The sequence below is a fragment of the Entamoeba histolytica genome, genomic scaffold (assembly GCF_000208925.1).
Source record: "Entamoeba histolytica HM-1:IMSS scf_1104750516297 genomic scaffold, whole genome shotgun sequence".
Classification (NCBI taxonomy): domain Eukaryota; phylum Evosea; order Mastigamoebida; family Endamoebidae; genus Entamoeba; species Entamoeba histolytica.
The window spans coordinates 18349-44003 of record NW_001914995.1 but is presented as its reverse complement, the minus strand read 5'-3'; the positions used below and the strand labels follow the sequence as shown (position 1 = coordinate 44003).

Sequence of the window (25655 nt, the reverse complement as noted above, 5' to 3'; positions counted from 1 at the left end):
ACGCTTTCAAATGAAAAATAATCCACCATTAGTAGAAGTATTAAATTATAAAGAAGGAGAAGAAGCACGTACTTTATTAGTAAGAGCACATTTATTAGAAAAAAATAAAGTGATTAATTATATAAATGAAATGAGTAAATATATTACTTCATTAATTCAAAATGGAAAAACATTATCAAAACATCAAATTTTATTTAATAAATTAGTCAATAAATTCAAAAATGATGTTGGACTTATTGTTTGTTTTCTTCTTAGATATGAAATATTTGAACCTTATCATGCATTTTTTATTCCTCCTAATTATCCTCATGGATATATTGAAGGAGAATGTGTTGAAGCAATGGTTTCAAGTGATAATGTTATTCGATTTGGACTTACTCATAAATTTTGTGATCTTGAAGCTTTACAATTCATTCCACATGAAACTTGTAATAGAATTAGTGAAGTAGATAAAGAAATATTAACAATACGTTCAGATGATTATCAAGCTGCTCAATCAATTAGATATATAAATCCAAAACAATATTTAAATAGTTTTATAGTTACTGTTTATCATATTAATAAAGGTTTTACTATTGATGTATCAATTTTAAGTACTTCTTTATTTGTATTATATAAAGGAAAAGCTAGAATTGAAAATTCTATTTACCAAATTGGTGCTGCTTTCTTAATTAAAGACAGAAATATTTTAACAGTTAATGCTCTTGATGATGTTTCACTTGTGTTACTCTCATAATTTCATTGTTACTTCTATTCATTCTTTCCTTTTTTATTTTGATTTTTTTCTTAAATAAAATTATTGATTTTAATAACATTTTTCTTTTTTTTTAATATATTTTTTTTTGTTTTTATAAAAGAATTTTTTAATAGAAAAAAAACTATTAATTATAATTTACATTTTCATGACTGAAGAAATTGTTAAACCAATTCATATTGCATATATTGGAGGTAAATATGTTTATATACCATTCAATGATGTTATAGAATCATTACAAGTTTCTTTAAGAAGTATTTCAAATGAAAAACCATCAACAGGAACATATAATATTAGATCTGCACAATTACAAACTTTATTTGATAATTTTTATTCAACAACACTTTCATCATACTCTCCAGACAATCAACTTTATTTTGCTTATCGTTTTTTAGCATTAGGAACAATTGAAGAAAAGAAAATAGGAACGATGGTAATAACAAAAATACTTGATGAAATTACAATTAATCATATTGCAGACTTTGAACGTATTTTTGATAATGATATTACAACATGGGAAGTTTGTGACTCTTTTTCTGTGAGAGTACTTGGTCCTTTAATTAAAAAAAGTGATGAATTTGCAACAAAAATTTCACAATGGAAAGATTCTGGGAAAGTTTGGCGTATGAGAGCTTCATGTGTTACTTTTGTATCTTTAGTTAAAGTTGGTGCAATGACTGATTTATCATTTGATATTTGTGCAGCTTGTATTAAAAGTAGTGAACGATTTGTACAATTAGGTGTTGGATGTTTATTAAGAGAAATGTCATTAATGTATAGTGATAGAGTAGTTCAATTTATTACAGATAATTATCGTTATTTTAGTAGAGAAGGATTACGTTATTCTATTGATAAACTCAATTCAGTTACAAGAAAGCAAATTCTACTATTAGGAAAAAATAGAAAATCAAAAGGTTCTAATTCACAACCAAAAGTCATTCAACCACAACCAAATAATAATCCTCTCATTGATCCTTCAATAAAAATTAATCAAATTCCAATTCAAACTATCCCTAACTATACATATCCTCAACCTGTTTATGTAGTGAAATATTATGATGGAATATATGATGTTCCACTTAATACACAAATACCAGATCAACAAATTAATACAACAACACCAACAACTTGTCAAGAAATTCAATCAAATCAATCACCAACAATATCTATTCAAAATACTATGTCACATCCATCTAATTAATTTTAATAGAATTCAATTATTATTTTTGGTAGTAAAAACATTATCAGTTGAATTGTTTAAAGAAAAAGAAAAAAGAAAAAAGAACTTAAAAAATTGAATTATGGATAATAACACTAAAACTGCTATCATTATTCATCCTGATCTTGGTATTGGTGGAGCTGAACGACTTGTTGTAGATATTGCTCTTGCATTGGAACATGAAGATTATGACGTTAAATTTTATACATCACATCATGATAAAGAACATTGTTTTCCAGAGACAAAAGGAAGGTTCCAAGTATTTGTTCATGGAGATTTTCTTCCAATTACATTATTTGGATATTTTTATATTTTCTTTGCTACAATAAGAGCTCTTTATTTATCAATAATTGTTGCATGGAAAACTAATGCAGACATTTATATTGTTGATCAAATTTCAATTGGAGTTCCAATATTAAAACTCTTTAATAAAAAGGTATTGTTTTATTGTCATCATCCAGACAAATGTCTTTGTAAAGAAGGAGGATTTATGAAAAAGATATATAGAATCCCTTTTGATTGGTTAGAAGAAAAATCTATGGGACTAAGTGATTCAATTGTAGTAAATAGTTTATATACACAATCAGTTTATGAAAAAGCATTTCCAAGTCATTCTAGAACACCACAAGTACTTTATCCAACATATAATCCTATTTTAGAAGAATCAATGAATAGTGAAAGTCCATTTGAAGAAGAACCTAAAGAAGAATTTTGGTTTATTTCAATTAATAGATATGAAGGAAAGAAGAATCATAAAGTAGCACTTGAAGCATTAAGTTTATTAGAAGATGATTTAAAAAATAATGTTAGAATTATTATTGCTGGTGGTTATGATCTTAGAGTAAAAGAAAATAAAGATGTCTATAATGAATTAGAACAACTTTCACATCAATTACATATTGAAGATCATGTATCTTTACTTAAAAATTTCTCAAATGAAGAACGTGAATATCTTTTTAAAAAAGCTACTGCTGTATTATATACTCCTCCATTTGAACATTTCGGTATTGTTCCATTAGAAGCAATGATTAAAGGAGTACCAGTAATTGCTTGTAATAATGGTGGTCCATTAGAAACAGTTCAAAATGAATTAACAGGACTGCTTTGTGATGGAAGTAAAGAAGGATTTGCAGCATGTATATCTCGACTATGTCATGATAACAACTTAAGACAAAAATTAAAGTTAAATGCTAAGAAAGCAACTAAAGAAAAGTTTGGGTTTGAAACATTTACAAAGAAAGTATCAGAGGTTGTACATCAAGTCATATCAAACTAAATAAATTTTTAATCCCACAAATTTTTAAGTTAATAAATAAAATTTGTGTTATTTCAAATTTAAAAGTTTTAAAGAAAAAAAAAAGGAAAAATATAATAAAATAAAGAAAAGAACTTAAAAAAGAAATAAAAATAAAAAACTATGACAACAACAAATGAAAAGAGAGGATTTAATCTTTTAACAGAATTTTGTAAAGAAAAGAAGAAACAAGTTGAAATAAGAATCATATATAATGTAGAAAATAATTATTTCAATGTAAACGTTTTAATTGACCAAACAAATGTTATAAATACTAATTATGAGAAAATAGAAAATAATTTTAATGATATTATTGCACTACAAACACTTGTTATAATAGATAATTTTAATGCAAGAAAATACAGTGATTTAATAATGGGATTAAATGAAGAACCATTACCTAAATTGAGAGATACAGTGATTTGTCCTAAAATGCCAGAATCACTTTCTATTTTAGTAAAACCTAAAACAAAAGAAACAGAAAGAAAACCATTTCGATTGGATGAAAGAAGAAGAGAAGAATTTAATAAAAGAGAAAATCTTCCAATGGCAAATAGAGAGGAAAAAGAAGTTGAACAAACCATAGAAAGAATATGTTCTAGAATAGGAAGATCATTAGAACTTAGATTTAATGAAATTAAAGGAGGGTATGAATGTTTTGTAAGATTAAATGAATTTTCAGCAATAGCAGTTTCAGACAGAAAGTATGATGCTAAATGCATTGCTTATATGTTACTTCTAAAAAAAATTTTTTCAAATACTCGTTCTAATGGTGAAATAATGAAAATTGTTAGATCTCAGCAATTATCTGATACTTTAATTTCTTTATTAAATGTTCGTCTCCCAATGTATTTACCACCATTACAACAACAGCCGATGATTCCACAATATCCTAGTTATTATTCTACATTCAATTCATCTACTAGTTATATTCCACAACAAAATCAACAATATTCATACAATCCATATAAATGAATGAAGGAGAGTAAGAGAGAGGATATGTATCTAAAAACAAAGATAAAAAATAATTAATTAAATATTTGAATTACTAATTATAATGGTTTTACAATGAGATTAGGCAAATTTGATTTGTTAAGAATTGTTATTGTATTTGATCGAGAATATGTTAAAGTACAAATCGATTTTGGAAGTATTAAAGGTTGTATTTCACATTGAACAATTTTCAAATCTTTTAATGTACATTGTTCATTACTTTTTATTATCAATTTACCACATCGTGCAATATCAACTTTTTGAATAAAATTAGGAAGTTCTAATTCATTAATTTTTGGACATTTCCATAAGGTTAATGCAGTAAGATGTGAAAGAGTTTTAATATCAATAGAATTACATTGACAATCATTTATAGAAAGGTTTTGTAGTAATAAAGGAAATTTTAAATTTTGAGTTAATTGACTTGTAATAGTTAAATATTGTAAACTAGTATAATGGTTATATTGTAACTCATTACAACCAGATAATGAAAGTCTGGATAAAGCATTAAGTTGAATTGGAGGAATAAAAGTTTGAATAGCTTTAATCTTTCTAAGAGTTGAAGCAAATGATAAATTTAAAATTTTATTGCGAGAAACAAAAATAGATTTCATTGTAGATGGACAATTAAATGATTTAAGAACTGGGTTATCAGTTAATTCTAATTTTTTCAATTGGGCTAAGTTAGTATCAATAAATGTTAATGTTTTACAAGAACAAATAGCTAACATAGTAATTGTTGTTGGAATAATTAATGTTTTTAATTCATTACATCGAAATAATTTAAATTTATGAAGAGAACATGATGTTATATTTGGAAATGAAAGTATTGGAGCACTTGAAAACGTAACATCATTAATATTAGTTGGAAGCATTGGATAAGATAATGTATGTGCAACAGAAATTAATTTAGTTAAAGGTAAATTTAGTTTATGAAGATTTGGGATTGTATGAATGATAGAACGAATACAAGTTAATGAACTAACAGTAACTGGTAATGTTAATGAATCTATTGAACATGATTCAATAGTTACATTTTCCAAACAAACATAAGTAAAATTTAATGGAGGTAAAGAACATTGATGAAGCTTTAAGGTATTAAGAGAAGTTGGAATAATTAATTTATTTATACAATTTAATCCACTAATAAGTAATGAATGAATTGAAGTACAATTAACAGAATAGATATTATGTTCAATACTTTGATTACAAAGAATATGAAGATTTAAAGGACGAATATATTTATGATGAAGATTTTCAATAAAAGTATCATCAGAGCTGGTAATTGTTAAATATCCAAAATGATGTAATAACGTAACATATTCAGGTATCTCTTCTAACATATTTGAATAAATACCAATAACAACTCCAATTTGATTCAATCTATTTAATAATGAAATATGAATATTTCCTATTTCATGTAATTTACATATGATTTCTTTTTTTTGAAGTGTTTTATTTTTCTCTAATTCAATAACAACTTCTTCTAAATTACTTCCAAAACATTCTACAACTATTTTTTGTAATACTGGAAGATGTGCTAATTCTTCTCCATCAAACACAGATGATACAACACTTTCTTTTGAAATTAAAATATGTAATGTTCTCAATGCTTTACAAACACTTAAATCAACTCTAGAGTAATGATGTGTTGTAATATATAATTCTGAACACATACCCATCCATCGAATAACAGAATCATTATCTCTACTAACTAATAAAACTCCACTGATATAAACAACACTTTGAGGAATAGGTATTTCATTAAGAATAGTTAAATTACATTTAAGAGTTTGTAAATGTGGAAGAAATCTAGACAACCTTTCAAGAAAACTTCTTGTAGGTTTAGTATCAGAAATTTTATATGGAATAATATGTAACATTCCAACTGCTTCTTTACAAGTATGAGAAATACACATAAATAATTTAAGGTTTTTCGTTGTATCAAAATATAATGCAACATTCATAAGATAAATTGCTTCAAGTTTAACCATTGTATAAGAACTACAATTTAAAATCTAAATGAATTTAGAGTTTTTCCTTTATTTTTTCTTTTATTTTTTATTCTTAAAAAAGAGAAAAAAAAGATTTTTCAAATAAAAATTTAATTCAATCAAAGAAATCATATTTTGATACCTGACAAGAATGCTACTAATGAAAAGTCTTCATTAAATAATTCATCTACTGGTCCCCACATCTTTTCAATTGTTTCTTTTAAATTAGTTAATTCATGATAATATTTAGAAAGATGTTTCATCATTTCTCTAATATGAGTTCTTAATGTAACTTGAGTAATTGTAATAATAAAATCATAATTACGAGAAGTATTTAATTCATCATTTAAAAATTTAAGAAAAGTATTAAGATGTTGATAATCATTATTTGATAAATTTCTTATTTCTAAATCAATATGAGATGAATTTAAACTCATTAAATATGTCAATGTTGCTTCATTTGATTCTGTTAAATGTAAAATTAATGTTGATTCCATTAATGAAGGTTGATTTGATAATAATTTTGAATCTGCTTTTAAAGGTTTAAAGATAGCATCAGAATGTTGATTAATTGGAATAAAAAATGGTATTTCAACTGGGTTTAATCTTGTTTGTTCAATTTGCATTTCTTTTCTAAGACGGTCTAATTCTGGTAAATTAATCCATTTAGCAATAGGATTATCTGTTGCTTCTAATAAAATAGTTGTTTCACGTATTTCTTGAGTTTCAGTTTCCATTTTAACGTTAATGTCATCATAACAATAATTCTTGATATTAGTAGAATCAGATAATTCACTTTTATAAAATTTAATATAATATGGTTTACTTGGAGCATCAAGAAGTATATTTGAAAAGTAATCTCTTAAATAATAAACCTGTAATTCAAATGACTTAGAAAGATAACATACAAAAAATCTACCATCTGCACTTATATCCATAGAAATAACTGCTGAACTAAATCTTACAACATCGACTATTTTCATTGTAATAATATCATAAACTGTAAGACATCCATTTGTATATGAAACAAATACAAAATTACCATTTGTATTTAATTTAATATTTGATGCTATTCCTCTCATATCTGTTTGACGAATTATTTTTCTTGTAGTTAAATCAAGAATCATTAATTCATTAGAAGCAGTTGTAACAGCACAAAGATTATTCTTTTTATTAAATGAAAAATGAGTAATTCCACTTAAAATATTCACAATAGTATCAATCAATTCTCCTGTTTCAAAATCCCATAATAATACTTTGCCATCCATAGATGAACTTATTAAATATTTATTATTGGAATCAACTGCTAATCCTGTTATTTCCATTTTATGACAATTAAATATACATTTATGTTCTCCACTTTGAACATTAAATTTATCAATTAAACCTTGAGAATTTCCTATACAAACAAAATTTCCACAATGTGAAAAACAACAATATGTTGTATGACACATTTCATTAACTTGAACTTCAAGTTCAGGTGCACTTGAGTGTTGAAATTTTTTATTAGGATTTCTTTTGTCAACAATAGAACTCCTCATTTTATTATCTCCTATTCTCATTTTTACAATATCCCATGTAACAGCTAAATTTTTTCCATTATGGGTAGTGACAACAGTATCTCTTAAAAGATAATATCTTTCATTTACATCAATACAATTTACTTGATTTAACTTTAATGTTGACTGCTCTACTCCCATTCTTTTCGCTTTTATAGAAACTTTTTGTGAAAATTCTTTTGTTAACATTGGATTAAATAAAGAACTACTTCTAATACTTCCATCAACTGATCCTGTAATTACATTATTACCTGTAATCTTTACATAAATTGGTTTCATTGGATGACCACATCGTTCTCTAATTAATGCAGGAATTAAACTACCACTATTTGGATCAATAACATATTGTCTAATAGCATTATCATCTCCTACTGAATAAAAATGTAATTCATTTGGAAAAGTAATAAGAGTATGAACACGAGCAGTATGATGGAATAAAGATCCAACAATAACACCAGTTTTAATTGAAAAGATATTAATAAACCCATTAACACAACCAACAACTAAGAATAAATCATCATCTGGTAATCCACTAATAAAATTAAGTGCAGTAGGTTGATGAGAATTTATAAGTGAACATATTTTTTTATTTTGTTTTAAGTTAAAAATTTGAATTTCACCTGACTCTAAAGCAATTGCATGAATATCAACATCTGGAGACTGTGCAATTCCAACAATTTTTTCTGGAAATTTAAAAGTGAATAAAAGTTTTTCAGTATTAATATTCATTAAATATAATTGATTTTCACACGTTAATGTAATTTTATTTAAGTATTCTCTTGGATGAAATATTGTTGGTGATTCACATGGAAGTGGTATTTTCTTATAAATTTCATGTGTATCAATTGTAATTATGATTAACCTACTTTCTGTTGAAATAATTAAATGGTCTCCAAAAAGTAATGATGATGAAATTGTTCCTTCAATACTTACTTCATTAAATGTTTGAACTTCTCCTTCAAAATAAACTGAGTGTTTTGTTACTACTATTGCTTGATAATTTCTCATATAAACTGCCATAACACGTTCTTTAAATTCTTGTGAACGATATAAAAAATCTAATTTATGTGTAATATCATATGAAATAAATGAATGTTCTACTGGGACCATTAAATGTAATAATTTCCCAACACTACAACATGCTGCTGGTTGATTTCCAGCAAATAATCCTAATGTTCTAAAACATCTAAGTAAATTAGATTGTGTAACAAAATTCTCAGTCATTGAATAATAAATTTTAGAAGTATATTAACCCTAATATATAGGGTTGTATTACTTAATTCTTATTGGTTCAAAAACTACTTTTCATTTAAATTAAGAAATTGAATTATAATTCATCTTTCTCTTCTTCTTCTTCATCTCTGTCTCTTCCAAAATTATCTTCTTCTTTATTCTCTTCTTTTCCTTCATAAAAATTTTCATCAGCTCTATGATGTACTCCTCCATATCTTCTTAAAATTGGATGAACAATTTGTTCTAATTTTTTATACATTTCTTCACATTTTTCTATACTTGGATGCATTTCACGTTCTAAGAAATCGAGGACTTCATCAACTCCATCTAAAATAGTCTTTTTATCACCTTCTTGTAATTTATCAGCTAATTTATCTTTATCAATTACTTCATCTCGAACTTTATATGCATAATTTTCTAATTCATTTCGTGACTCAATCATTTTTTTTGCTTTGTTATCTTCTCCTGATCGTTCTTGAGCTTCTTTAACCATTCTTTGAATTTGTTCTTCAGTTAGTCTTCCTTTTTCTGATGTAATAGTAATTTCTTCTTTCTTTCCTGATTTTTTATCTTGTGCAGAAACTCTTAAAATTCCATTAACATCTACATCAAAAGTAACTTCAATCTTTGGAATTCCTCTTGGTGCTCGTTTAATTCCTTCTAACATAAATTTCCCTAATAAATGATTGTCTTTAGTTAAACTTCTTTCTCCTTCAAATACTTGAATTTCAACTTGTTCTTGATTATCTGCATGGGTAGTAAAAATTTGACTTTTCTTTGTTGGTACATGTGTTCCTCTTGGAATAATTGATGCCATAACACCTCCTGCTGTCATAATACCTAATGTTAATGGGGTAGCATCTACTAATACAACATCATTTGTTCCTTCACTATTATTTAAAACTGCTCCTTGAATAGCAGCTCCATATGCAACAGCTTCATCTGGATTAACATCTTTATTTGGTTCTTTTCCATTAAAGAATTCTTGTAATAATTCTTGAACTTTTGGAATACGAGTAGATCCACCAACAAGTACAATTTCATCTACATCTTTTTTATCTAATTTTGCATCACTTAAAACCATTCTAACTGGTCCAAGTGTTTTTTTAAATAAATCAAGATTTAATTCATTAAATCGAGCTCTTGTTAAAACAAAAGAGAAGTCAAGTCCTTCCATTAACCCTTCAATTTCAATTTTTGTTTGTTCTTCGCTACTTAAAGCAATTTTAGCTTTTTCAGCTTCTTTTCTTAATTTACTCATTGCTCGTGGGTTATCAGAAGGATCTTTTTTAAATTTCCTTTTACAAATTTCAACTAAGAATAATGCAATTCTTTGATCAAAATCACTTCCACCTAAATGAGTATCTCCTGATGTTGCAATAACTTCAAATACATTATTTTCAATATTTAATAATGACACATCAAATGTTCCCCCTCCAAGATCAAATACTAAAATTTGTTTCTCTCCTTTAAAACTATTTAACCCAAATGCCATTGATGCTGCTGTAGGTTCATTAACAATTCTTAAAACTTCTAGTCCAGCAATAGTACCTGCATCTTTTGTTGCTTGTCTTTGTGCATCATTGAAATAAGCTGGGACAGTAATAACAGCTTTTTTAACTTCTTTTCCAAGATAATCTGAAGCAGTTTTAGCCATTTTATGAATGATCATAGCACTTATTTCTTCTGGTGAATAAATTTTTTCTTCACCTTTTAAAGTAACTTTAATGAATGGTTTATTGTCTTGATTAATAATATTAAATGGAAAGATATGTAAATCTCGTTGAACTTCTTTGTCATCGTATGTCCTTCCAATAAGTCTCTTAATCTCAAATATAGTGTTCTTTGGGTTTTCTGTTATTTGATTTCTTGCTGCTTCTCCAACAAGAATGTCATGATCAGTAAATGCTACAACTGATGGTGTAATTCTATTACCTTGATCATTGGCAATAATTTCTACTCCACTGTCTCTATAAATACCAACAGCAGAAAAAGTTGTACCAAGGTCAATACCAATAATAACATCGCTATTTTGTGCAAGAGAACAAATACAAAGGGTTAATAACAATATTAACATTATTTATTATTATTTAGTTTTTTTAAATTTTATGAAGAATGAATTATTGTATTTATAACATAATATTAACAAAAGTCAAAAGAAGAACTAATCTTAATATATTTATTCTTATATTTATGCGTTCTCTTTTCTTTTTATTAATTGCTTTAATTTTAACTGTTTTTGCTGAAGATAGTTTTGAAACAGAAACTAACTTTGATTTTGATTTTGATGATGATTATGATTATGATGAATTTGATCTTGAAGATGATGATATGGAAGAAGATGATGATGATGAATTAGAAGATGACGATGATGAAGACTACGAATTTGATGAAGAGGATTTTGAAATTAATGATGATGGTTATGAAGAAGAAGATGATGATGATGAGAATGAAGATGAAGAAGAAGATGAGAATGAAGATGATGAAGATATTAAAATTGTTTCTGCTGGTTATCTTTAACTAAATTATTCAAAGTAATGATTTAAAGTTAATTTTCATAAACAAAAATAAATAAAAATTAATTGTTATCATAAAGTAAAAAGAACTTAAAATAAATAATATATTATGTTCAACTTTATTATATTCCTTTTAACAATTACTCTTATTTCTGGAAATCAAGACTTTTATTCATTCCTTGATTCAGTTGACAATGAAATTGAAGAAATTGAAAATGACAATGATGCTTTCAGTGATATTAATAACGAAGAATATGAATTAGAAGAAGATGATGACCAAATTCCAATGCAATTTCATCCAGTAAAGATATAAATACACATTTTTGTTATAAGAATTTAAATAATTTATTTTAAATAGTAAAATAATTAACAATAAAACAATAATTAAAATAAAAAAAAAGAAAAAAAAAAATAACATAAAATCAAACCAATTTAATGGATATTATTTCATTTCCTGCATATGTTGAAATGTCATTTATTATTACTTGTTGTTTAATATGTATTTCATTGTATTATTTAAAGAAACCCAAATTATATTTTAGAGGATGTATATTAGCAATAACAGGAGTGTTATTATCATTTATTGTAGTATCAATTTGGCAAATAATAACTATTTCAGATATTAAATTAATTGCTATCTTTATTTCACCAATGGTTTTAGGAATTGGTATTGGAGTAGTAATATTACATAAATTTAAAGTATTTCAATTTCCATTATTTATTTGTACATTATCATTATTTGGTTCAATATCATCACTTGTATTAATTACAGGTGATTTTTTAACTCCAATTTACTTTAATCCATCTCAAAGACCAAAAGATCAATTATTTTATTTATTAATGGTAGAAGTTTGTATAGGAATGTGGTCAAGTGTGTCTGGAATAATAGGTTATTCAGTAGTCATTTTTAAACTTCTTAAATTACTTCCTCATTATAAATTAAAAATACCTTTAAGAAGTTTCTTTGTTGTTTTTACATTTATTTTATCTATTATTTTATCTTCATTTATTATTTTAGTTAATGATAATACTGCTAAACTTGCATTATATTGGACAACTGCATTATTAATAGCATTATGTTCATTTATTACAATGATGGTTGATCAATCAGATCTTTCTATAATGATGGGTATTTTACAGTCATTGAGTGGATGGACTGTTGTTGCAGTAGGACTAATAAGAAATAATAACACAGTAGTATTTTGTGGAAGTATTGTAGGAATGTATTTTATAGTTACTTTACTTGATTCATGTCAAGCAAAGAAAATATCATTACTTTCAATGATTTTTGCAAATAAACTTACCTCAAATGATGTTGATTTTTTAAAACGTAAAATAGATATTCCACAAATTGACTTAAAAGAAGTAAGTGAAATGTGTTTAGACGCACAAAACATAGTTATAATACCAAGCCATTCATTAATTCAATCACAATCTCAAATTTTATTAAATGATTTAGTTGAACTATTAAAACAAAAAAATAAAAATGTAAAAATTGCTATCCATCCGACAATTGAATTAATGAGAGGATTTATAGAAATTCTTATGGTTGTTGGGCATATTGATTCAACTACTTTTTGTTCATTTGAAATAAATAATAATTTTTCTGATGTTGATCTTGTCTTAATTTGTGGTGATTGTAGAATGACACCTTATTCAAAAGCTAACTGGAAAAAATTTGAAACAACAAAGGCATTAAATTCTATTGTTTTATCTGAAGTTCAATTAGTAGAACAAAATGAACAAAATGTTTATTGGTGTCATTCACCATTATATACAGGTTTTGAAACATTAATTAACAATTTGAGACATGACAATTATTAATACTTTTATCAATCAATTACTATAAGTTATTAATTTTATTATTATTAATTTTTTATTTTATAAATACAATAATATGTTTTATATAACATAAATTTTTATGTGTGAGATTTAATATTTCTTTGTTATTACTCTTTTTTTTTTATTATACTTTTGATGTTAATGTTTAGGTTATTCATTTTCATAAGATTACAATAAACTATTTTTAATATTAGGTATGTTGAAAGAATTAAAGTTAATATTATTATACAAACTTTTTATTAATAAAACATTTCAAATAGATAATTTTCATTTTTTGTTAGTGATGATATTTTTATTTTTATGATAAATAACTGTTATCTGAATTTAATATTCCTGTTAACGTTACAGTAGTCAAAAAAAATTAATTTTTATATTTTAAAAAAGTAGTTTAACGAATCAATTAAAAAATGTTAAGAATAAAAATAATTATGTGAGAAGAGAAGATATGTTATTTTAGTCTGACGCAATTTATTTTCCTCTTTTCAGTTATAATAAAAAGTTATTTTAATATTAAAAATATTTAATAAAAGAAATAATTTTATTTTCAGTTAAGTAACTAATACACATTTTCTTTTATCAAAGAAATATTCTTGTTCAATACTTTTTTCATTTGGTTTATTAGTAGATAGTTATTAATAAGTGAGTGATTTATTATTTAGAGTTTTTCACTCTAAATGAACTACCAAAAATGGTAACTAAAACAATTTAAACCAAAATTTTTAATTAAAATATTCGAATATTTTTATTTTTAATTTAAAATCTCGTTCAATATAATCATGAAAATTTTTGAGTGATTAGAGTCAACTAAAATAATTTTTTTTGAAATAACTATTTCATTTTCGATAAGTTATTTTTATTTTTGAAATACATAATAAGATGATTTATTACTAAATATGAAACGCGTTGATTTTTTTAAAAAGTGTAAAAAAGATGCAGTAATGAATATGAAAAATGTAAAAAAGGCACATAATAGTTTTCTATTTATAGAATATCAAAAGAAAAAAAGGAAATGACAAAAGAATAGTAAATAATAATATTAAGAAATAGAATATACAATTGATCAATTGACTTCTTCTAAGAAGAAACGAGCGAACGGAGATGAAGGATGTTCAACAGGTGTTGATGCAAAAGATTGAACATCGACATTTTTTGTTTGAAGGAAATGTGATTGATGGAGTAATTGATTAACTGAATGACGTTTAAATGAAGTAGGAGCAAGAAAAAGAATAGGTGATTTTTTTCTAAGTAAAGAATCGTTAGAAGGAGAAGTATCAAGTCTAACAATTTGTGAACAAATTGAAGGAGAAGGTGTTGGAGAAGATATTGGTACAGAAAAAGGAAAAGGTAAAACAGAAGAGAAACAAGTAGTTGGAGGTGATAATAAATCCGTAAGATCAGTTTGGTTTGGTCCTTTTAATTCTAATGCTTTAGGAAGACTAGACACTCTTTTTTTATTAGGAATTAATGAATCAAAAATAGAAGGATAGAAAGTGTTAATTGGATTTAAAGAATATTGACTAACAATATCATAAATAATTGAAGTAGAATGATCTAATTTTCCTTTACTAATAATAAGTTTTCTTGTTGTAACTACTTCTTTTCTTATTGGTTCTGTTATATCAATTAATAACTTAGAAAGACTTTCCAAAAAATCAGCTAATGTTGCTGATTTATCAATTAAAGGAAAAACAAATTCTGACATACAAGAAATATTGTCATAAAACCCATCTGTTACTGTGAGAATTTTATCACCTATTTCACTTTTTATTAATAAAAGAACTGACCCTTTTAAATCTGGCAAGTACTCGTTTGCTGCTCCAAGACTACCTGAACAATTTTGAATTTCTTTAATTTTTGTTCTATTAGTACCACATAATGAAATAGCTTGTTTTGATTTCATTTTAACATAAAATGCACGACAATCACCAACAGAAAGAAGTAATGTAAAAGGTTTAATTACTTTTTTACTATTTTCTACATAAATTGTACAAGTAACTAATAATGTAGTTATACCAATATGCATTGGGGACTGTTTTTCTTTAATAATCTATTTTTGATTAACTCATTTATATGTAAAAATAGATAATGACAAACATTATAATGTGCATGTGCAAATGATTCAACTAATATCCGTGCAATATCAGTTGTTGTTTTTGCCATTTTAATTGAAAGTGATAAATAATCTAAACATCCTGAAACAGCACTAATAGCTGCTTTTGAAGATTTTTCTCCCCATCCACAACCATCTGCAATACATGAAATAAATGCATTTTTATATCTTAATACTCCTGCTTTATCACAAACTGGATCACCATCTTTTTTATTATTAACAACTGCATATGTAGAAAATGTTGTCATTGCAAATTCATCACTTGAACGAATAGTATAACTAAACGTTGGTTGAAAACTTTTAGTAAAATCTCCTTGAATTAATTGTATTTTCTTTTCTTTAATACCCTCGATCATTTTTTTAAAATTTTTCGAGAAATACTTTTGAATAAGTTCAATTGATGGAGCATTCATTTAATGTTTTTAAGATTAAAGATTTTTCTAAAGAAGATAAAAAATCTCTGTTTTATTATTTGAGACAAATCGTTGCTATTCTTAAAAAAAGTTAAAAACTTCAATTTTTATCATCTCATTTATTATTTATAAATTATATTCCTTTTATTCTTTTTTTGTTTTGATTTAAATTTTCTTATCTACCCCTTCTCTATTTTTTTTTTTTTAGGTTTTTGCGATAATCACGACTAAAAAGTCATCTCATTTTTTTGTTTTCATTCAATTGAATATTTTTTTGAGATAATTTTTTGTTATTATTCATTATTTTTATTTTTACTATTAGTTTTATAATTATAGTAAATAACAAAATATATTATAATAATTGAAAATATTAAAAGTGTATTAAAAAAAAAATAATAATAATAAAAATAATAAAAAAAAACTATAAATAATAAAAATGAGTTTCTTTAAGGCACATTATACATACAACCCAAATGGAGATAAATATAAATTCGATCAATTATTATTTGTTAGAGATAGTGAATTTTTAAGATGTTATTGTGCTGAATTTGTGAAAGGAAAAATGGCACCGGAATGTAATACAAATGCAAGACTTCTTGTAGAATATTTTAATGTTCATGGAAAGTTACTTGATTTAATGAAAGAAGTTGCAAAAAGAGAAATTGAAACGACAAATGCAGAGACACAAGTATTTAGAGGAAATACATCATTTACACGATTATATGGAGAGTATTGTCATCTTTGTTTATTACCATATTTAAGAGCTGTAACAAAAGAAGTAATTCAATTATTAATTAATGAAGATACTAAACTTGATCCAGATGCATTAAATAGTCCTGAACTTGAAAATCATAAAGAGTCAATGGATACATTTTGTAAATTAGCTCATATGTTTGGAACAAAGTTAGTTGATTGCGTTCATTTATTACCATCTCATTTTCATCAATTACTTCGTTTTATTTCAGTTGAAGTTGGAAATAAAAAATCAGTAAAATCAACACCACAAAATACTTTTAACTTATTATTCTTTATTAGAACTGTATTTCCTGTATTTCATGCACCTCAACATGTTATGGATACTATTCAACCTCCTTCACCTGAAATGGCTAAAAGATTAACTGCTTTTAGTAAAACATGTCAGTCATTATTAAATGAAACAACAACTTCATCATCTATTCCTTTAGACATTGCTAATTTTATGACTTCTTCCGCATCAAAATTATTTGAAATGTTTACTCATCCTCGTTCTGGTTATATGACAGAAAAAAGTGGATTAGATTTTTCGTTACAAGCAAATGCTCATAAAAATATCGTTGAATTGGTTCGATCAAATATTGAACCTTTAACAGCTTTAATGACTAGGGATGTTCAAGCTTTAAAAGACGCTTTAAAATCAGAAAAAAATGAAGATAGTGTCATGACTGAAATGCAACAGTCATTGGAATTTTGTAGTAATACTTATAGTGAACGTCTTCAAGCTGTTGAAGATGAAATTACTGATTTAAATGATGAAATAGAAAAATATAAAGCTCAATTAAAAGCTGTTCAAAAAGCTATTGAAGATGAAGATGAACTTACTGCTAAATTACAAGAAGAAATTAATCGTCTTGAAAATGACTCTCCTAAAGCAAATACTCCTACTGCTTCTCCTCGTTCATCTAGAAGAGACAGTAATAGTGATGCAGTTCTAAGAGATCACTCTTCTGAAGATATTTAATTAACTATTATATTAATATAATTTTGTAATATATAACATAAAATTGATGTTTTTTTTTATGTTATCTCTTTTGTATAAAAATTATTCTAAAAAATTTATTTATTATTAAATAATAATAAAAAATAAAATATTTCATTTCTTAGTTCTAACGGATTGATACTCTTTATTTTTACAATCAAAATAAATATGAAACACTTCGGGATTGATAAATTTATGAAAATAATCTAAAAATAACGAAACTAAAAAAACTGATAAATAACAAAATGAATGGAAAAGAAGAAAAACGAAGTAATGTACAAAGAAATAAATAGAAAGTGCATCTTTATTCAATTTATATTTAAGATTATAAGAAGAACTTAAAATTAAAGTAACTTAACCCCTAAAAAGAAAGAACCAATCAAATGAAAGATACAAAGAGAAAGAATGAAATAATGTTCAATCAGGGACAATTAAAATTAAAAAAAAAGGACCAGTATAAAAAGAAGGGTTTAAACTAATATAAAACAGTAAAGAAAGTGTGAAATGAGTAATTCCGAACAAAAAATTGAATATGAAGAAATACTAAGAGAAAGAAAAAGGATGTCAAGAAATGAAGAGACATTAGTATATAATGGATTACTTTATCTTCTAGTTAAAATGGGATTTGATGCACAAGTAAAAAAAACAAAAAAGACTATTCATACTATTAAAATGTTAATTGTTGAAGAAATAAAATATAGACCAACTGGAAAAGTTTTAAATCAAGCAGAAATTGCATATTTTTCACAATTTTTATTATCACAATTGGGTTATACTCCATTAAAAGAAAATTCTATGACTTTAAAACAATTAAAACGATCAAGAGAAGCTCAATTAAATAATGCACTTTTATATATCCTTTCTTCTATTGGATTTACTTTCGATGAAAAGAAAAGTAAAAAGTCTAAATGTACTGAACGTCTTATTAGAATATTAAAATTAGAATATGATGGATTTGTTTTTACTAAAGAACTTCTTTGTAAATTAGGTGAATCTATTGAAAAAACTGAAAGAGAACAACTTGTTGGTTCTATTGTTACTATTACTAAAGAATCTTTGAATGACTTTGATATTATAATACCTTCTTGTTCTTTTGATTCAATTTTAAATAAAGCAATTTCAATTCCATATACTCCTAAAATTAAAAAACAACTTAAAACTATTAAAAGTGTTAATGAACAAAGTATTTTAAATGTTTCTGATAAAAAAGATATGTCAATTAAATCAGAATCATTTGAAACAATAAATGATAATTCCTTTAATCAAGAAAGAATTATTACTACTCCAATTAATACTCATATTTGTCATTTTCAACCGATTGCTCTTCCATTACAAATGGTCATGAATTATTATTCTCAAATACAACAAGTTTCTTCTAATACACCTGATATAAATCAAATAAATAATATTAATTATAATCCAAATTCATTTATTTATTCTAATGAACTATATTATTATCCTCAATCAGAATATGTAGACTCAGCATTTGCTCAAGGATATTATTGTTAAAAAAAACCTTATTATGTATATTGTAATTTTAAAATAGACTTGGTTGTCTTTATCAATTAGATTAACACAGATAATGAATAAGATTTAAATAATGGAAGAAATTCTTCTATCATTTTTGTTTGATCCATATTTGCTTGTATTTGTGACTTAGAATATTCATCAAATTTTGGTTGTAATTGAATTAAAAGATCTTTATTCTTTTGAATGAAGATAGATAATTCTTTTTCAATAGACTCTTTTAAAGTATAATCATCCTATAATTAATGAATATTAATTATTATTATTTGTATTATTTTTTTTTCTTTATTTTATATTCAATAACAAACAACAGAATGTGAGGTTAATACTACAATAATATAATGTTCTATTTGTGCAGAATATAAATCCTCTAATACTTCTACTGTTTTTCCTCTTCTTGATATTATAGATCTTTTTGATAATGTTAATTTATGAAATGATGGTTGATTTCCTTCTTTTACAAAACTTTTAGAAAATGAATGAAGTGATAATGCTAATCGTTGTAATAATTCATAATTAATTTCATTATCAATTTCCCATTTTATATTATTTATATAAAGACAAGTATTTGATTGACATTCACCAATAATAATAATATGCTTTTCAATTGATTGTTGAATAATAGTAGCCATTTTATTAATTTTAATTTTAGTTCATTTCTTTCTTTTTTCTTTTCAAAAATTCTTTATTAAATTCCATTCTTTTTGGTTCAGTTGAATTTCCAAACAATGTGGTGTATCATCTTCTTATTTTTAATTCAATATGTTAATTCTCTTCATCCATTAATGAAACAAAACTTAACTAAAGAAGATGTTTTAAAATATAGAACTAGTGAATATTCTCCAAAGCAATTTAATGGAACATTACTAACTTATATTACTCCATGGAATTTGTATGGACTTAATTTACTTGAAAAAAATAAACATAAAATTGATATTGTTTCACCAGTTCTTTTTACTATTCAAAGTTATAATGGAAAAAATGAAATTATTGGAGAAGATGAATTACAAATTGTTGGATATCCCCGATATACATTTAATAGTATTACAGGTGATCTTAAAAATGTTGGAAAATTAATCAAAGAACATTGTATAAAACATTCATCAATTTGTAATGGAATAATGATTGATGGTATATATACTTTATACCAATATTATAAAAAAGAAATGGGGAAACAATTAGTATCAATGCTTGAAGAGTTAAAAAAGTTTAAAATTGTTATTGCAATTCCACCGATGTTTATTTTCACTGAACATGAAATAGAATTAACAAAAAAATATATTGAATTATATGTTGTAATGACATATGATTATTTTTATAGAGGAGGAATTTATAACTCTCCAATATCTTTTATTGATTCTTCAATGAAATACATCAAAGCTAAAGGTCCACAATTTGCTATTGGAATTAATTTTTATGGTTATGCTCATTGTAAAAATAAACAACCAGTTGTTGTTGATAGAAAAACATATTACAATTGGGTTAAACTATCAACTGGACCATTTAAATGGAATGAACCTGCAAAAGAACATACATTTATTGCACAAGATTGTATAATTGATTATCCAACATTAGAATATATTAAAGTGAGAATAAATTATGCAATAAAAAATAACTTTAGTATTGGTATTTGGGAATTAGGACAAGGTTTAGATTACTTTATGGATATCTTTTAAACTAAATAATAATTAAGTTTTTAATACTTTTATTCATTCCCAACAAAAGGGGTAATTCAAAATAAAATAACGTATTGATTTAAGTTGTAAATATGAATCAATTAAATGTACTTCTAAATATTAAAATGTATTTAATTTTAATTGATATATAATATTTATATAACTAACAACATGAGTCTTTTTGATTCGGTGAATTTTGACTATTTTGTTTAATTTGATTTAAATTAATTTGAGTAATTTCAACTGTACTTTGTTTGGTAGAATTATTAATTAAAACATCTTCACTTAATCTAATAAATGCATTTTCAACATTTGACGCATCTTTTGCACTTACAAAAAATGATGGAATATTTTTCTTTTTACACCATGTGTCTAATCTATTTGATGTTACTTGCCATTCTATTGGATCTAAATCACTTTTATTTGCTACTGCAACAAATGGAACATTATATCCAATATGATTTATTATATCACTCATCCAACTTTCAAAACTATTAAATGATTCTATTGATGTCACGGAACAAACTAATACACACCCATCAGTTCCTCTAAAAAAACTTTCACTAATACATCGAAATCGTTCAGTTCCACTTGGGTCCCATATTTGTAAAGATACTAATTGATCTTTAATTGATATTACTTTAGTTGATAAATCAACTCCAATTGTTGATTTATATTCACTAGAATATTTCCTATTAACAAACTGATTAATTAATGATGTCTTTCCAACAAATGAATCTCCAAGAACGATAATTTTAAGGGTTATTCTTTCTGTCATATTTCTGTTTAATCTACTAATCTATTTCTTTTTTGTTTTTTTTTTCTTTTTTAGTTCTTTGTTTTATATACCATTTTATTCGTTTCTTCTTTAAATCACTCAATTTTTATAGTTTTTTTTGAATAAATACTTCATATTTTCTTCACAAAAAATAAATTACTTAAAATAAAAACTTTCATTTTTTTGTTTATAATATTAATTCTCTTGGTTATAGTAAAAACTCTTCATTTGTTGTATTAAATAGTATATTAAATATATAAGGTAATTGTTATTCTTATAATAAAACATTATTACTGAGTCATTTTCCTTTAATTAAATAATAGTTTTATTATAATGTTTTATATAATGATTTACTATTGTTTCAATTAAATTTACTTAAAAAAGTACTATCATTAATCAAATTCTTTTAATCAAATAAAGTTCATAATCTGACAGTTTATAACCAAACAGGTATTTTTATTTTACAGAGTGCTAATAATAATTATAAAGATTATATAAAGATTAAAGCAATAAACAAACACTTTTACTTTTCTAATGTTCTTTACAAACTCTTTTTCAAACAAAAATAAAAAATGAAATAAAAGAACTTAATTTGATTAACAACATTTAAATGAGTAATAAAATTAATGTTTGTATAAAGAAAAAAACAAAAAAAACATCTTGTTTTACAAATGAAGAAGACACTTCTCAACAAAAAAGAGAAATATATTCAAAACCAATTAAAAATATTCAGTTTGCTTTTCTCTTATTTATAAAAAAAACTATTTAATAAAAGGATTGTTTCATTTCTTTTAGAAAAGATGAATTAACACCACCTAAACTAAATAAAACTATTAGTCCTATTCCTCTTCCTCCTTCTGTTAATGGTAAATCAGTTTTAGAACAAATGAAAGAAAAACAAAATCAATACAATCATTCCCCATCAATAACTTTTACCGAAAGATATAGTTCATTACCATCAGAAGTTAGTGTTGAAGAATATGATAAAATTCCAATAGAAAATTTTGGAATAGCAATGTTAAAAGGAATGGGATGGAAAGAATAAAATGAAATAAATAATATCAAAGTTAACATTATGATATTTAAAGAATTATTAAATTATTCATTCATTTTTAATCTTTTTAATTAATTTTTGGCAAGAATCAAAACATGGACTGTCTGAATCACAAGTAAGAAGAACACATGTGGTTGGATGAGTTGATCCTGCAACTTTTCCAAGTGCTTCTCTTGTTTTAACATAAATATAAGCAATTCCTTTTTCTTTCATATAACTAGGAATATGTGAAATAATATCAAGTGGAGTAACGTCTCCAGCAAGAACACATAACCAATTTTTCATTTTTTCTGCATCCTTCTCTTTTTTAACAGTTTTCATTGTATCTTTAATTCCTCGTTTAATACATTTAGTTTCAACAGCTTTCTTAATAAGTTTATGAAGTCTTTTTTCTACATTATCACTTGCTAATGGTGTAGCAATTGGGAGTAAATGAATGTGGTTATCATTACTTTCACTTGATGACATTTGAAGGGTTTTGTGTTTTTTAGTTCATTCTTTTTGATTCTTTTCTTATTTTTGTTTATTAATATCTTTTGCTATTTATTTTTACTATTTCCTCTTTTTTAGTTTTATTTAACAAAAATTATGAACAAACAACTGTCTAGAAACTAAGAAAATAAATATGAGTTTCTTTATTAATTTGACTCTTTCTATTCTTATTCCTTTTTTGGCAGTGATAAAAGGTTCTTTAACTCTTGATGGTGCTATAGTTGCTGGAATTACTGGACTCATCCATTTAAGCACTGGCATATCTCCAGCATTGTATATTATGGCATTTTTCATTACTTCATCCATTTTAACCAAAGTTGGAATGAATAAGAAAAGAATGTTAGAAGAAAAGTATGTTGAGGGTTTGTTATGGTTAATCAATTAGATTTAAAATGAACATTCACTTATTTGTGAAGAATCAAAAAGATCATCAATTCAAGTTTTATGTAATAGTTTACTTGCTACACTAAGTTGTATTATGCTATTACTTACTGGTGCACAAAATGGAGCTAGTGCATGTTTTGGATTATCTTCATTTCAAATTTTCTTGTATGGAATTATTCCTGGATTTTATTCTTGTACCAATGGAGATACATGGTCTTCTGAAGTTGGGATTTTGAGTAAAACACAACCATTTCATATCATTACATTCAAACAAGTTCCAGCTGGTACTAACGGTGGTGTAAGTTCTCTTGGACTTATTTCTGGGTTTGGTGGATCGCTCTTGATTGGATTGCTTGGAGGATTGGTATTTTTGATGAATTGTCCATTTGACATAACTCTCTTTGTATTAGTTTCTTCTTCTATTACGATTAGTGGAGTATTAGGAAATTTGTTAGATAGTATTCTTGGAGGAACACTACAATACTCTGGTTGGGATGAAAAACGAAAGTGTGTTGTACGTAAATCTGGAGATAATGTAATAAGAATTTCTGGGGTTGATGTTTTAAGTAATTCAGCTATTAACTTTATAACATCTTCAATTTCTGGTATTATTTGTGGATGTCTTTTCCTCTATCTTCATTCTATTTATTAAATCCTCTAAAAGAATGCATGAATTTTCTTAGTGAAAAAGAATTTACTTAATTTAATCGGTTTTGATTTGTTTTTCATTTGTATCTTTTGGTTGGGAATTTTCATTTATTTCTTGTTCCTCTTGATGAGACTCTTTCTTTTTGTTTTTAAGAGTATAATAGATGGACCTTAAAACTAACAGAATGGTTGGAAGGTTGGATTTTACTTGATTTTCTAATAAATAATTTCTTTTTTGAATGACAATATCTATTGAATTGCCAATTCCTAGAGCAAAAATTGCTAATGATAACGCTAACACATTATATGGCATAGAGAAATCAGGAGCTGGAAGTCCTACTAACAAGTTGTTACTTATGATAATTTCTTGTGTTGATAATATACATTCAACAGATGGAACATCCCATCCACGTTGAGGTTCTTGAGAATGTAATGATCTATGTTGGAAGACATAAGACACATCTACCTCAATATTCAATGTTGAAAGTGATGGTATTTGAATTTTAATTGGAATACTTACAGCACTAGATTTTTGAGTAGCTTTGTGAGGAAGAACAGAGTGACAAGGCACAGTCTTATGATTAATAAAACATTTTAACTTCTTTGGATTGAGGAAATTTGGAATTGAAATAACTAATGAAGCGGTTAGTGAAGTTTTTTCTTTATTTACCAATTCATAACGTAGAGTACCATCACTAATTGAGTCTGGTGAAGGTTTAGAAACATAGTAATAACGAGAGTTAATAGAACTTACTGAGTCTTGATTAGAGTCATTCCACGAAAGAGTAAGATTTTTTTTACAATCAAATGTTTGAGGAGTTGTAATTGGTTTACCATTAACAGTTAAACCAACAAACCCATCAACCAAAACAGTACCAGTACAATGTGTTTTGTATACATCAAAGATGTTGTGAGTATGATCAAAAGATTTTCTAACTAATAAAATATCTGCAATAAATTCATCTGGTGATTGTCTGACTTTGAAGGAGTATAATTCACTTTTTAAAATTTCACTATTGAGAAGTTCAGAATGGTCCATTTTAGGGATTAATGATTTAATCCTAATAACATTTTCGAGACAACTCCAATCTGAAGGTGCAGAAATATAATGGGTTACATTCATTTTATGGATTAAGTTGTGAACATTAGTTGGTTGAACCGATAACCCTTGATAAGCAACATTTTGAAGTAATGTTGAAAGTGCTAAATAATATTCTTTTGTATTTAAATCAGATGGTGCTTGAAGAGCTATGAAAGAACCACTTGAAAGAGCATAAGGTGCTTTACCATATTGAGTTTTCCAATTTCCACGAGTCATAACCACTTCACTGATAGAGACATTATAGTGTTTGTTCAGATAATATGTTGCAGGCAAATCATCTCCATCAGGATAGTTTAATATTCCTTGTTGATAGTGTTTCCATTTAAATTGAA

General features: G+C 25.3%; 19 protein-coding genes across 19 annotated transcripts; 11 read left to right on the top strand and 8 right to left on the bottom strand.

The window, feature by feature from the left end:
* Nucleotides 1-10: 10 nt before the first annotated feature.
* Nucleotides 11-736, top strand: EHI_002010 (mannose-6-phosphate isomerase, putative; the record flags this gene model as incomplete). The annotated part of the gene is made up of 1 exon (XM_001913832.1): nt 11-736. One exon carries the CDS (start codon nt 11-13, stop codon nt 734-736), a length of 726 nt encoding a protein of 241 aa, XP_001913867.1.
* Nucleotides 737-902: 166 nt separating this feature from the next.
* On the top strand, nt 903-1955 carry EHI_002000 (uncharacterized protein; the record flags this gene model as incomplete). The annotated part of the gene is made up of 1 exon (XM_001913831.1): nt 903-1955. One exon carries the CDS (start codon nt 903-905, stop codon nt 1953-1955), a length of 1053 nt encoding a protein of 350 aa, XP_001913866.1.
* Nucleotides 1956-2055: 100 nt separating this feature from the next.
* Nucleotides 2056-3249, top strand: EHI_001990 (alpha-1,3-mannosyltransferase ALG2, putative; the record flags this gene model as incomplete). Its single annotated transcript, XM_648130.2, has 1 exon — nt 2056-3249. The coding sequence occupies one exon, from the start codon at nt 2056-2058 to the stop codon at nt 3247-3249; it is 1194 nt and encodes a 397-aa protein (XP_653222.2).
* A 141-nt stretch (nt 3250-3390) lies between these two features.
* On the top strand, nt 3391-4242 carry EHI_001980 (uncharacterized protein; the record flags this gene model as incomplete). Its single annotated transcript, XM_648129.1, has 1 exon — nt 3391-4242. One exon carries the CDS (start codon nt 3391-3393, stop codon nt 4240-4242), a length of 852 nt encoding a protein of 283 aa, XP_653221.1.
* A 77-nt stretch (nt 4243-4319) lies between these two features.
* EHI_001970 (uncharacterized protein) lies at nt 4320-6254 on the bottom strand (the record flags this gene model as incomplete). The annotated part of the gene is made up of 1 exon (XM_648128.2): nt 4320-6254. The coding sequence occupies one exon, from the start codon at nt 6252-6254 to the stop codon at nt 4320-4322; it is 1935 nt and encodes a 644-aa protein (XP_653220.2).
* Nucleotides 6255-6382: 128 nt separating this feature from the next.
* Nucleotides 6383-9037, bottom strand: EHI_001960 (WD domain containing protein; the record flags this gene model as incomplete). The annotated part of the gene is made up of 1 exon (XM_648127.1): nt 6383-9037. The coding sequence occupies one exon, from the start codon at nt 9035-9037 to the stop codon at nt 6383-6385; it is 2655 nt and encodes an 884-aa protein (XP_653219.1).
* A 103-nt stretch (nt 9038-9140) lies between these two features.
* On the bottom strand, nt 9141-11123 carry EHI_001950 (heat shock protein 70 family; the record flags this gene model as incomplete). Its single annotated transcript, XM_648126.1, has 1 exon — nt 9141-11123. The coding sequence occupies one exon, from the start codon at nt 11121-11123 to the stop codon at nt 9141-9143; it is 1983 nt and encodes a 660-aa protein (XP_653218.1).
* A 116-nt stretch (nt 11124-11239) lies between these two features.
* On the top strand, nt 11240-11875 carry EHI_001940 (uncharacterized protein; the record flags this gene model as incomplete). Its single annotated transcript, XM_648125.2, has 2 exons — nt 11240-11555; nt 11727-11875. 2 exons carry the CDS (start codon nt 11240-11242, stop codon nt 11873-11875), a joined length of 465 nt encoding a protein of 154 aa, XP_653217.2.
* Nucleotides 11876-11997: 122 nt separating this feature from the next.
* On the top strand, nt 11998-13386 carry EHI_001930 (pyridine nucleotide transhydrogenase beta subunit, putative; the record flags this gene model as incomplete). The annotated part of the gene is made up of 1 exon (XM_648124.1): nt 11998-13386. The coding sequence occupies one exon, from the start codon at nt 11998-12000 to the stop codon at nt 13384-13386; it is 1389 nt and encodes a 462-aa protein (XP_653216.1).
* Nucleotides 13387-14464: 1078 nt separating this feature from the next.
* On the bottom strand, nt 14465-15927 carry EHI_001920 (uncharacterized protein; the record flags this gene model as incomplete). The annotated part of the gene is made up of 2 exons (XM_648123.1): nt 14465-15451; nt 15499-15927. The coding sequence occupies 2 exons, from the start codon at nt 15925-15927 to the stop codon at nt 14465-14467; spliced, it is 1416 nt and encodes a 471-aa protein (XP_653215.1).
* Nucleotides 15928-16363: 436 nt separating this feature from the next.
* Nucleotides 16364-17644, top strand: EHI_001910 (Ras GTPase-activating protein, putative; the record flags this gene model as incomplete). The annotated part of the gene is made up of 1 exon (XM_648122.1): nt 16364-17644. One exon carries the CDS (start codon nt 16364-16366, stop codon nt 17642-17644), a length of 1281 nt encoding a protein of 426 aa, XP_653214.1.
* A 522-nt stretch (nt 17645-18166) lies between these two features.
* EHI_001900 (uncharacterized protein) lies at nt 18167-19171 on the top strand (the record flags this gene model as incomplete). The annotated part of the gene is made up of 1 exon (XM_644946.2): nt 18167-19171. The coding sequence occupies one exon, from the start codon at nt 18167-18169 to the stop codon at nt 19169-19171; it is 1005 nt and encodes a 334-aa protein (XP_650038.2).
* A 56-nt stretch (nt 19172-19227) lies between these two features.
* Nucleotides 19228-19821, bottom strand: EHI_001890 (uncharacterized protein; the record flags this gene model as incomplete). The annotated part of the gene is made up of 2 exons (XM_644947.1): nt 19228-19425; nt 19498-19821. 2 exons carry the CDS (start codon nt 19819-19821, stop codon nt 19228-19230), a joined length of 522 nt encoding a protein of 173 aa, XP_650039.1.
* Nucleotides 19822-19917: 96 nt separating this feature from the next.
* On the top strand, nt 19918-20865 carry EHI_001880 (uncharacterized protein; the record flags this gene model as incomplete). The annotated part of the gene is made up of 1 exon (XM_644948.1): nt 19918-20865. The coding sequence occupies one exon, from the start codon at nt 19918-19920 to the stop codon at nt 20863-20865; it is 948 nt and encodes a 315-aa protein (XP_650040.1).
* Nucleotides 20866-21028: 163 nt separating this feature from the next.
* On the bottom strand, nt 21029-21643 carry EHI_001870 (Rab family GTPase; the record flags this gene model as incomplete). Its single annotated transcript, XM_644949.1, has 1 exon — nt 21029-21643. One exon carries the CDS (start codon nt 21641-21643, stop codon nt 21029-21031), a length of 615 nt encoding a protein of 204 aa, XP_650041.1.
* A 610-nt stretch (nt 21644-22253) lies between these two features.
* Nucleotides 22254-22688, top strand: EHI_001860 (uncharacterized protein; the record flags this gene model as incomplete). The annotated part of the gene is made up of 2 exons (XM_644950.1): nt 22254-22375; nt 22439-22688. The coding sequence occupies 2 exons, from the start codon at nt 22254-22256 to the stop codon at nt 22686-22688; spliced, it is 372 nt and encodes a 123-aa protein (XP_650042.1).
* Nucleotides 22689-22745: 57 nt separating this feature from the next.
* EHI_001850 (H/ACA ribonucleoprotein complex subunit 2-like protein, putative) lies at nt 22746-23165 on the bottom strand (the record flags this gene model as incomplete). The annotated part of the gene is made up of 1 exon (XM_648071.1): nt 22746-23165. The coding sequence occupies one exon, from the start codon at nt 23163-23165 to the stop codon at nt 22746-22748; it is 420 nt and encodes a 139-aa protein (XP_653163.1).
* A 157-nt stretch (nt 23166-23322) lies between these two features.
* Nucleotides 23323-24225, top strand: EHI_001840 (uncharacterized protein; the record flags this gene model as incomplete). The annotated part of the gene is made up of 2 exons (XM_648072.1): nt 23323-23551; nt 23606-24225. 2 exons carry the CDS (start codon nt 23323-23325, stop codon nt 24223-24225), a joined length of 849 nt encoding a protein of 282 aa, XP_653164.1.
* Nucleotides 24226-24276: 51 nt separating this feature from the next.
* EHI_001830 (uncharacterized protein) lies at nt 24277-25539 on the bottom strand (the record flags this gene model as incomplete). The annotated part of the gene is made up of 1 exon (XM_648073.2): nt 24277-25539. One exon carries the CDS (start codon nt 25537-25539, stop codon nt 24277-24279), a length of 1263 nt encoding a protein of 420 aa, XP_653165.2.
* Nucleotides 25540-25655: the final 116 nt, after the last annotated feature.